At 39.4% G+C, this 12667-nt stretch overlaps 1 protein-coding gene across 1 annotated transcript in view; it reads left to right on the forward strand.

Annotated features, from left to right (window-relative positions):
* LOC124253437 (apoptosis-stimulating of p53 protein 2-like) overlaps positions 1-12667 on the forward strand; it is a 128683-nt gene that overhangs the window by 31609 nt on the left and 84407 nt on the right. The window contains 2 exon segments of the mRNA XM_046687208.1: positions 3388-3532; positions 5220-5411. Coding sequence (XP_046543164.1) covers positions 3388-3532; positions 5220-5411 — 337 coding nt within the window.

Consider the following 12667-nt stretch of genomic DNA (forward strand, 5'->3'; position numbering starts at 1 on the left):
GCCAGTGTTTAAAAACACTTTGGCCTTTTCCAACAGTGCCAGAGTTATTGATTAATTTTCACTGGTTCCAAGAATAATCTACTTGATGGTGTAAAAGTGTCAGTCCATAAGTACCTTGCCCACCCTGTTTAGAACCTGTTTCATGGTGTACCACAGTGGGATTCTCAAACTGTATACAATATAATAGTTAGATCTTCTGAGTGTTGAACAAACCAACACATGAACCACTGGGCCACCTCTCCTCATGAATGTAAATGAAATAATCATATTGCAATGGTGCCCAAGTTACCTTGATCTTAAATTTGTTATAGCAACAGAAAACATTTAGGCGCCACTTTTCTGTTCAGGTTCAAGACCTGTGAAGATCTTGGGTAGAATAGGTCTTCAGCAACCCATGCTTGCCACAAGAGGCGACTAACAGGACGGGTGGTCAGGCTAGCTGACTTGGTTGACACATGTCATCGGTTCCCAATTGCGTAGACCGATGCTTATGCTGTTGATCACTGGATTGTCTGGTCCAGACTCGATTATTTACAGACCACCGCCATATAGCTGGAATATTGCTGAGTGCGGTGTAAAAACTAAACTCACTCACTCACTGTTCAGGTTCAAAACCCCAAGGTTCAGCTTTGTCTGTAAATCTGTCAAATATCAAATATATTATGCATTTTCATAGGCTTCATTTTTTCACTATCCATTATCAATGAACGCTAGTTGCACTCAATGTTTTGTCTCTACATCATGTATGTTTATCTGTCTTTAAATATTTGAACTTATCATTTGCTTGCAAAATCCTGTGCTGTTATCATGACCTCTGAACACATGATATCATTGACTTTTTATCTTTGAACATTTTTTAAGCATTAACACATTAATAATGAACATTTTCTAATCCAGTTAAAAAGAAATTCAAGTCATTTCATGCCAGATTGGTGGAACCATGATATAAAAACAGCTACCCTGAATGCTTGGCAAGTGTGAGCACTGGCTTGAAAATTCTGTTACCGGTACATGTATTTTGTAATTTGGGACAATCATAACTGCTTTTACAGAAAAAAAATTCAAAGTAAAAGTTTATCATTCAAGTCATTAACTTGAATACATTAAGTTATCAGAACTTTGTTAATACATTATAAATGTGTAGTGGTCGATTAATTTCAAATGTATCAGTTAGTGTGAAGACAAGCTCACGTCACTGCACGGCTAGCAGCCGAGACAGGAAACATACTGGTAGTTATTTTGACGGCTTATGTTCTGGTACTGAGCCAAGTATGCTGATAATCTCAACAAGCGAGCACAGTACTCCTATAGTGCTGTGATACTCAGGGAGAGTGGTAGACTTTCATAAATACAATCCTTAATTCCCGATAATATGAATAATAGAAACTATTTGCCCTGATGAAAGTCTGGCGTCCTCACTATCGCTTATCAAGACCTACCTGTTATAAGGATAGAATTACTATACGTCCATAGACTTGTCATTCAGGAGAGCCTTGGATCAAGGCTGGGATAGGTTATGAGCTGTGACTGTCTACACTCAGTTATTGATGGTATGAATGCACTTGGGATGTCTTTACAAAAAAATAACTGGGTCAGGTCATACAAAAATATTTGTTGAAAACATGTGAGAGAATGCGTGTGATGTGTGGTGCAGTGAGAGACTGTAGCGCTAGGTGCCACACACCTTGTAAGTCAATTAGGTTAGGTTTTACGTTTTGGGGCATAGGTGGCTCCGTCGGTGAAGGCACTGCAATTTGTTGTGCGGAGTAATGTTCCTCAGGCATGTCAAAACCTTAAATCGTGGTTTCGAATCAACGTTTGCACTGTGTATGTTCCTATGTTTGCCTGGGTACAATGTGTGAAGCCCATTTCTGGTCTGATATTGCCGCCATGATATTGCTGGAATATTGCTAAAAGTGGGGTGAAACCACTCACTCACTCACTCACTCACTCACTCACTCACTCACTCACTCACTCACTCACTCACTCACTCACTCACTCACTCACTCACTCACTCACTCTGCATGATACCCATGCATGATTCACTCACTGGGCATACAGTGCACAAGCACTCAATCCTCATACTCACTCACTCACTCACTCACTCACTCACTCACTCACTCACTCACTCACTTACTCTCACTCACAGGTTGGATTTTGAGAAACCTTTCTGTTATTCAGATTATCTGTCAAAGTACAGCTGTTCTTTTTGTGAGTGAAACTTCAGATTGTGATGTTGGCATTCAGCCATGATAGCCTGTCTTCATTCAAGATTTGGGTCCACGTGAGTGGGAAAACGAGAGCTGTTCTAGTAATCTGGTTGCTCATCAGTGATTTACTGAACATTCCGGTTTGTTCTGAGTAAAACCATTCATGTTTTTGGTTTCCATTTTTGGACTGACCCAGTCATCTGTCTAAGACGTAAATGTTGGGACAAGGATGTTCATGTCAAGGACTGTGATAACATACTGTCCAAAAAATAAAGTTAAGTACAAGGTGAAGTAGAAGTATCACCAGGTTGTGTTATAAGTGAGGGTAAAAGAAACCATCAAGTCTTCTAATCTCAACAGAGGACAAAAAATAAATGAGAAATTGCTGCTACAGTCAAGAAAAGAGAAAAGTCTGCTACAGTTGATATTGGAATTATTAAAGGCTGCTACAGTTGATATTGGAATTATTAAAGTCTGCTACAGTTGATATTGGAATTATTAAAGGCTGCTACAGTTGATATTGGAATTATTAAAGGCTGCTACAGTTGAGATGAAAATGAGAGAGGATTTGGTAAAGGTTTTATTTAATATATGCTCTGGGGTCTGTAGGACAGACTGGGACAAGGAGAAGTGTTGGCTGACATTTGGATGTTTGCTTTTCTTATCATCGTTTAAGTTTCAATTATAGTCTGTTTGCAGTGAAAACACACCGATGAATTTCACTCTAAACAAAAAGGTAAATCGAATAAAGTGAAATTATGATTGCGAATCCTCATAATTTTACCTTGCCAATTGAACATTCAAATCTCAGAATTTTATTCAACTTAGGATAAAAGTTGTTCAACAAACAATCATAGTTTCAAATCGCTATTATTGGTTTGTATTACAAGGGGTATGCACTTTAAATGAAACATCAAGAACAAGTAGTGTTGGTTTAAGTTAACGCTCATCACGTACTGCATGCATTTGTTTCACTGTTCCATCTACTGCGCTCACCCCTTGTAATACAAACCAATAATGGTGATTTGAATCTATCATCGTTTGTTAAACAACTTTTATCATACGTCGACAAAAATTCTGAGATTAGTAAAGTGAGTTAAAGTGGGATAATAGTCTGAGTAAAGTTACCTCCCTTTCACAGTGCAACACAAAATACATGTGAATATTTTCTCCACAGATTATTCTCCGTGTTCACCTGGGTGATGATGCGGCAAGTGTCGAGGTTCCTGTCACCCCTGATTCCACTGGTCAAGATGTCATCGACTGTGTCAGGGACCCCAGCGTGCAGGACTGCCGCCTGGTGGAGAGATGGAAGAACTACGGTAAGCCAGAAGGGCAGGCTACCAGGAATACATGCTCCCATGATTAATTCTATGTATTCTGTAAATTCTTTTAACATTTAATGGGTAATCTAACTTCTGAGATTAATTCAGAGCTGATGAGATTGGATTGGAAATTGGACATGGTGGCTGTTTTGTATTTTTGGTGCTCGTGTTATCAATCATTGGTTTGTCTGGTCCAGACTCTATTATTTACAGGCCATTGTTATTCAGCTGAACTATTGCTGATTGCAGATGTTTTCATCAGCATTCTGGGGCTGTGGGGTAATGGTGTCTGCTCATCATGCTGAAGACCTGGGTTAATTTCCCCACAATGTGTGAAGCCCATTTGTGGTATCCCCCGCCGTGATCCAAGTGTAAAACTATACTCACTCACTCACTCACTCATTACGAACAAGTGTCCCTGCTTTAGTTGTATAATATACGGTCATGAGCGTAAAGTAGTTCAGAGATGATCTGGGGTGGTGAGGAAACCCACATTTGCTCATGTTGCATAAAGACCGCCCCCGTGGTGTAGTGGTTAGAGCGTCCGCCCGGAGAGCGGAAGGTTGCGGGTTCGATCCCCGACCGCGTCATACCAAAAGACGTTAAAATATGGTACTTGTTGGTCCCTGCCTGGCACTCGGCATTAATGGGTACAACAAGGACTGGAGTCAGTATAATGTGTCTGAGTGGGGTATTCATGCTTCATTGCGGCATGGTATCTCAGTGGGCTAGAACTATAAAACTAGATTCAGTCTGGGCTAGTACAAGCAGCTGCACGTACACATACACACGCATGCACGTCGTCATATGAGCGAAATATTCTCCAGCGCGACATTAAACCCAATTTCACCTCACCACACCTCACCTCATGTTACATAAGACCTGAGCTCTATTTTACACACCCATACAATGCCTGAAGCATATAGCTGATCTACTGTCATGATAGTAATTGAATATTGATGAAAGAGTTATGTGTCCATTCCACTCAGTTACTTACAAACTCTCACAAAATCACCTCGGTAGCCTAGTGGACAGAGTGTGGAGAGGAGCAGATGGCTGTTGGTTGAATCACCACTAAACTTCACACTAAACTTCACACTAAACTTCTTGTTACTTCTTGTTACCCAAGAAGGTTATAAGAACAACTAGTTGGCAAGATATATATGTCTCTAGAGATTACATAGTCAAACATGGTGTGCTGAAGTTCAATGGATCTATGCAAATACTTCAAGACATCTGAGGTTTGATACAACTGCTAAATGGTGACTAAAAAGGAAATGTCAACATGAAGTTTGACACAATGGTGTTGGACTTCTGTGCATGTGTGTGTGTGTATGTATACAAATATATATTGCAATTAAGTGGAAGTCTTCAATGGTAAACTGCCGCCTCCCCTCACCCCGCCTCGCCCCACTCCGCCTCACCTCACCTCCCACCCCACCCCACCCCAGCCCACCTCGCCTCACCCTCACCCCACCCCTCCTTGCCTCATCCACCTCACCTCACCCTCCTTGCCTCACCTCACCCCACCTCACCTCACCCCACCTTGCCTCACCCCGCCTCATCTCACCCTCCTCACCTCACCCTGCCTCGCCTCACCCCACCTCACCTCTAGAAACTCTAGAAACTCTACATATGTGACAAAGGAATCAAGGGAAGAATACAATGTGTGTGTCTTTCACAGAGCGGGAGATCAACCCAGAGGAGAACATGTCCATCTTGCTGGAGGCTCATGGAACAGAGGAAGAGGAGGTTAAGATCTTCCTCCAGTACGGCAGCGATGGCATAACGGACCCAGCAGACAACAGGAGATATGGCAGCCCCCATTCCTCCGCCAGCAGCAGCCCCATCCCTGGACGAAGCAGTCCCCTTGTTGGTAGGTGTTGTATATAGCTGTATTGAGGATCATTGGATCTTTGGTACATTTGATGTCATGCAAGACCTTGTTTTGTTATTATAAAGAAAACACATATGATCATTGGATCTTTGGTACATTTGATGTCAGATAGGAGGTTTGAGAAAGTTCCCTTTATTTCATAAATGTATATTGGGTGCATGTTTTATAACTCAAATATTACCCTTTATCCTGTGGATGTATCTTGGGTACATGTAACAAAACTGTAACGTTATCTCATGGATGTATATTGGGTACATGTTACAAAATAGTGTTCTTTTACCTTGTGGACATATCTTTGGTTTTCGTTACATATACTGAGTAAGTTCTGTCAATACACAGCTTGCTCAAGGTGTTGCCTCATTGCATTAGCGTTAAAAACATTAACACTTCAGTCACTGCAGTGATTTTACTTGTGTGTCATATGTCACATTGGTATTGAGGAGTTACCTCCCTTATCATGGTGACTTCTCAGTGGCAGGCTGAGCTGGGATTGTCTGACACTCCACAGTTTCAGTTCAGTTATGGCTATGAAACCTGCTTTACACATTTTAAGGTTTATAGATGAGTTATTCTCTGGTTATTATACATTAATTCATTTACATTCAGACTTCTGCCTCTTTTGGCAAGATATGAGTAAATATTATGCTGATAAAATATTATATTTTATGGATATGGGAGGATCAAGTGATCATCTTTTAATGAGTCATGACACTTCATCCCTAGTGCCCTCTAGAAAACACTCACCCTCCCAGAATGAATGGGTTTTTTTCTCAGTCTTCAAAGTTAATTTTCAATAAGTATTCCCCTAACTATTCCTTGTATTGTTTCCCATCATCTGTCATATCTGATGAAGATGATCCCAGAATTACCACTGATGTCTTTAGGACATTAGAGAAGGCCAGTGGTTGTCTTGTTTAAAACAGGATTAATGAATCCTGTATGGCCTAGATTGGGTCAATGTGACTTCGTTTGGGTCAATGTGACTTCGTTTGGGTCCAGTGTGACCTAGGCTTGTTCCAATTTGAGCTAGCTCAGTTCCAGGTCTGAAGCCCATTTTACATCACATCTCCCACAATATTGCTAGAAATATCTTACACCATACCCTACAATGTAGCGATTTGTAAAAATAAATCTGTACCAAGCAATCCAGTGATTGACATTGTGACCATCGATCTATGTAGTTGGGATACCATGACACGCATCCACCAGGTCTGCAATCATGGCCACCATTTGTCACCACTTACAACAAGCAGTGGCTGCTGAAGACCAATATAAACCTGCACTGATGGGATGATGGATGTAGAGTTAATCCCTACACGCTATATGTATGATTTATGACCCTTTCCATAAATATGTATGTTCCGTGAAGATCTTCTCCCTGAGATGTGTTTATGTGTCTATTTGATCGTTATCAAATGGAGTCTCTGAGACACATCCTTTAAGAATATTTTAGATATAAAAGGTACTGAATACTTAATTGCTCATTTTATGAGGATGTAAACATAGATTTAACACATGAATATGAAGTAACGGTGTGCCATTAACATTGGCTTGTGTGTCCTCATGTGAACCTGTCTTGTGTCGTTCCGGTGTCCCCCAGCCGTGATATTGCTGGAATATTGCTAAAAGTGTTGTAAAACTACACTTACTCACACTTGTCCTGTGTTGTTCTGGTGTCCCCCAGCCGTGATATTGCTGGAATATTGCTAAAAGGGGCGTAAAACTAAACTCACTCACACTCTGGTTTGTCTCACACAGATTCCACAATGTCAGAGTCATTTGTTGCCCATTCAGCCATATTTCTGTAAACAACCGAGTCTGGACTAGACAAACCAGTTATTCATATTCCAGCCAATGTCCCGTGGGTACTATAACACACATCCAAAAAGTCACCGAGCCTGACCACCCAATCCATTAAGTCACCTCACATGACAAACAGAGGTTTCTGGGGACCTATTGTAACACAGAATCTTCACAGGCGCTGAAACCTTTTCAGTTATCTTCAACTGATAGAGCCGTAATATTTCACAGCTCCATCATATTCACAAGTTGAAAACTGTGTGATGCTTCTCATGGCCAGTGAAAGGGGTGCTCTATTCCTCCATATTGTCAACATATTGGTGTGTTTTAGAGACTAACATGGAATGTTTGAGATATACTTGGTACATATTTACTGAGGGATAAGTGACTGTTGTCTGTATCCTCCATCCATATGTACATAGTTGACATCTCAGCAGTAAACCCAGGAAGTGATTGGTCGAGGCGTGGGCCGTACAATTGTTGACACATCAGTCTCTCTTATATTTCTAAGCCTCACCTGAACAAACAAGGATTATTGGCCAAATGTTGCCAAATATTATATTAAATTGTTTATTTTAGCGTGTCCTTTCCAGCGTGTCATGGAAGTTGATATACATTCAGGTATTATTATTTTACTGCTTTAAAGGACCTAATATCACTGAAGATGTACAAGTTGTTTGTTGAAAGGGAGACCATTCTGTAGGCTCCCATGCTCATTTCCAGTGGATGGAAGTATGTAATTTGGGAACATGGAACATTGTAACAATAGTAACCACTGACTGGCAGATTGAACTGAAGCAGTAACTTGAGTCAGTAGATGATGGAGGTATTTTTATGACTTCAGTCAAATTAGTTTCGACGACTAACCAACCTGGGGATTAGTAGGGTTAGCCTTGTTGAAGACCTGGGTTTGAATCCCCACATAAGCCCATTTCTCGTGTCTCCCACTTAATATCACTGGCATTAACCATAGTCACTCAACAAATGACCTGGATGCCTTTGTACAAAATAACCTTAGACTAAGACTATAAGTCTATGTTATGGTATGAGAGTTAGGTCACCTTAGAGCTAAGACTACCATAAGTCTATGTTATGGTATGAGAGTTAGGTCACCTTAGCGCTAAGACTACCATAAGTCTATGTTATGGTATGAGAGTTAGGTCACCTTAGCGCTAAGACTACCATAAGTCTATGTTATGGTATGAGAGTTAGGTCACCTTAGCGCTAAGACTACCATAAGTCTATGTTATGGTATGAGAGTTAGGTCACCTTAACGCTAAGACTACCATAAGTCTATGTTATGGTATGAGAGTTAGGTCACCTTAGCGCTAAGACTACCATAAGTCTATGTTATGGTATGAGAGTTAGGTCACCTTAGCTTCTAAGACTACCATAAGTCTATGTTATGGTATGAGAGTTAGGTCACCGTAGCGCTAAGTTCGCTTTGTACAACAGCACCTTGTGCCTTGTGCTCATTTGAGGATGACTTGAACTGGTTGACACTGTAGTGATGTTGCGATGTCACAGGGATGATGTCAGACATGTAGATCATCAAATGAAGAAATCTTGGTTTTGACAGAAAATCCAATGAAAAACTTAGAGTGTGCATAATATACCACTCAAAATACATGATAGAACACCTTTATATTTTGTGGTGTGACCATAGTTCATCTGTTATGCATTTCTGGTGTCCCCGCCGTGATGTTGCTGGAATATTGCTAAAAGCGGCGTAAAACCAAACTCAGTCAGTCAGTCAGTCAGTCAGTCATCTGTTATGACATGACAGGCCAATTAACAGTCACATGAACAAATCGCCATATGGTGTTATATAAAGCAGGTAAATTGTAAAACAAATGCAGTTGTTATGGTAACATGAAAACAAAGTACATAGAGGTAGGGTAGACAATTAGCCCAGCAGGTAATCAATCGATTGTTGTTTCTCAGCTAACTTACCTATCATCTGTTCAGTCATGAAATACATATTTACATCATATCACCACATTTTATATGGACAAATATTTTCAGAACATGAATAATCTTTCAGTGTATTCGGTTACAAATAGAGACTTCAAACGTCTTTATGTAATGTGATAATGTCAGGTGTTTTTTTTGGCATATAAAGGACTATGGAAAATAATGATTTTCATTTTAAATGCCTTGGGCAGTTTTTCTCAATATCTTCAATATCATATCGACCTTTTCTAACATTTTGTATTCTATGATAGAGTAGTATAAATAGCTACTAATAGACAGTCGTGCCTTTCTTCATTAATTGTTAATACCATGCAAGTATAACCCCTTCATCTGTACTTTTCAAGCATCAGAAGAAGTTATCATAATGAAAGTTCTGAATGCCAGTTCTGCACAGTACACTCAGATAATATGGCAGACGTGAATATTGGAAGGTGGATATTTTGTTTATATGAACACAAGTGTTATGATAATATGAAAAAGAATCCACCGAGTTTTGTCCCAGAACTATTATTACATTGATAAATGTTAGATGGATATGTCTAAAAAAGGTTCAGCATGTCTTTTTGTGAGTTTCAGTTTCAGTGGTCTTGTGTTGTGGAGACCATCCACAGTCTGTGGGCCAGACAGACAATTAGAGGGAGTGTTGGAACTATTACACTGGTGTGTTAAACCATGACAAAGGTAGCATCAGTCTGACAATCGGACCTTGTGCTCCATGAAATTGGTTAATATGTTACATCCTGACCCAGCATTGCCTCCACATTACCATTCTGGAGTTGTTCAATTGGAAAATTATAACCTGGTATCATTAGCGGCCATCTTGAAGCCTTTCTCACGATCCCTCTCTGTCCAGGTGTTGGAGTGGGGAGGCTGGTGAGGTACTGCAGATCAGCCAGACTCTTGTCTGGTTCTGTGTCATTTCAACCAGGGTTGTCAGGTGCATTCTGTACCCAGGGATATTTAGAGAAACAGAATACTAAAACCCTACCATATTCAGGTCTTTGATAGGTCAAGGAACAATGAAGGCTTGAAAACTTAGTGGATAACAACTTTTTTATTGTTCGGAACAACATCTCAGGGCTCCATCTTGCCTTTCATCATTTCCTAGTTATGGGGGAAGACGTATTGTGTGATAATAACTGACGACAAAGTCGACACAGTTTATGGATAGCGACTTCTTTGTTCAGAAATAGTGTAGAAGAACTGAATAAAACAGTTGTCCATAAACAAAATGTAGCCCTGAAAGTTTTGTACAATCAATTAAGAAGTTGTTATCTGTGTCAGTTTTCAGACCAATCATGAAAAAATCCACAACATAGTTGACACGGCTTCATATTACAGGTTACATCTTGGAATCAAAGTGAATCTTAAAAACAGATAAAGAACATCAAAATACAAGGTATGAATTGGATATTACAAGGATATTATGATATATTGTGTTGTATTAACCACATTAGACTTAAAGTTGTGGTTTGTAATCACCAAACTTTAAAATTCAACGAGGAATTTTGTTAACAATTTCCTTGTATTTAGTTGCAATGGCTAAATCTATAATAGGATCAACTGTAAAATTGGCACAAAGTATCTGTTCAGTCTTATTTGTCAACATTTAGACCCTTAATGACATTACGAAATATGAATATGAAAAGTAACACAATAAACTAATTATGCATATATTAATGTTTCCCATCATTGTCAATCTATGACAAAATTATTGTTATTGACCTAAATTAAATATTTTAATGTTCAGAAAATTAAGAGTAAAGAATACTAATTTCCATATGTGAATATATCTGTATGCTGGTATCAAAGCAGAGATATTTATGACAATTACACTTGCTCAACCATAAGACAGACCGGAGTGCAATTAAACCTTCATAACAGCAGGTCAATCCAGCAATCAGTGTGACCGCTGCAGACGTCCACTCCACTCTCCAACAGTGTGTATCTGGAGACTTTTGTCAGACACCACATAAATTCCTGCCCTAATGGACTGTAATAAAGCCATTCACACTGGTGATAAAATGATGTAACGCCATTAATGACCTTGGTTTACATAACAGTTGTGACTGCTCCAAGACATTGTACAAACAGTCCAGGGCAATATTGCCTGTATTCCCCTCCCACTCACATGCTGACCATTCTGTGGCCGATGACCTTTGTCCATTAGACATGTAGGTGGCGTCTCCAAGGTTATGCTTAGGAAATAACAAAGCGGATAATAGATACCTTTTGTGTTCCTTTAGAAAGTTGTTTGAATGAGGATGCTCCTCGAGTATCTTTGAAAACGAGGGATAATAAGTACACTGTCACACTGGAGACTTTGAGGCATGTTTAAAATCCATGAAAGAGGATCACCACCAGTTAATCGATGACATGTGACAGGGTAATGGCAGGTAATAACGGCCGTTCTCTTCAACCATGCTATTTTCAGACATTAAAGATGGAATATGGTTTCATATGACCTTTTTTCAGAGGAAATAAATATTTCAAAGAAAAACATTTTGATTAGAAAATAATACCTATAAACTAGGATTTTTGTGCAAAAACATTGTAATGACCATATTTTGAGATGTTATTCCTCCTGGGTAATGAGCTCGGTCTACAAATAATGTTCTACTTATTTTCATATGGAACTCGATATGTCATAAAGCTTACCAAATTCATCCTGTTGCGGAACATTTCAGCCATATGTAATACGAAACATTGTCAATATTGTTAGATTTTTTTGTCAGAAAATTTATTTTGATTCCAGAAATATATTTAATAAATAGGTGTTGGTATTAACGTAGTCATGATGATGACAAATGAAATATTAAAGATGTGATCAGAGATGTCCAGTAAGAATGTGGTGATCTGTAGTGCGTGGTCGTGGTCGATAACCCAAGAGGAACGTCCAGCCTACCCACAGAGCAAGTAATAGATCGGTGATATATCTTTACCAATGACAAATGACAGGCAGGAAATTAGGTGGAAGAATGCCCAACTTAGTAGAATATCTATTTATTCTACAATTTATTTTCTCAGTGTCCAGCGAGCTGTATCATAGGCCTAGGGCCATGGAACCATAGACCCATTGATCACAGGACTCAACAACTCCCTACTCACAGTGGACACGTGGGACAACTATTGGAAATTCTTACTCCATATTGCTGGACAAACACTGGCTCATTTAGTTCACAATAGCTGTCTCCACAGTGAACACTTCGCAGTATTTACTACATCTTATAGAAACTACGATCTATAAGGTTTTCTACATTCAAGGTCACACCACTGGGCCTGTTATGTTGGTCAAGCAAATGATCATAAGTGTTTCTGGTAACTGTGTCACTCTTTGTTTTGCTTTCTATCAGACACATGTCTCGTCTCATCAATACAACACAATAGAAGATGGGACCAATCGATTCTTTCATATAAATATAGTTAAATGTATATACATGAATATAAACAAAGTTTTGTTA

Source organism: Haliotis rubra, unplaced genomic scaffold, assembly GCF_003918875.1.
Source record: "Haliotis rubra isolate DU_JTF1 unplaced genomic scaffold, ASM391887v1 Scf1141, whole genome shotgun sequence".
Taxonomy (NCBI): Eukaryota; Metazoa; Mollusca; class Gastropoda; order Lepetellida; family Haliotidae; genus Haliotis; species Haliotis rubra.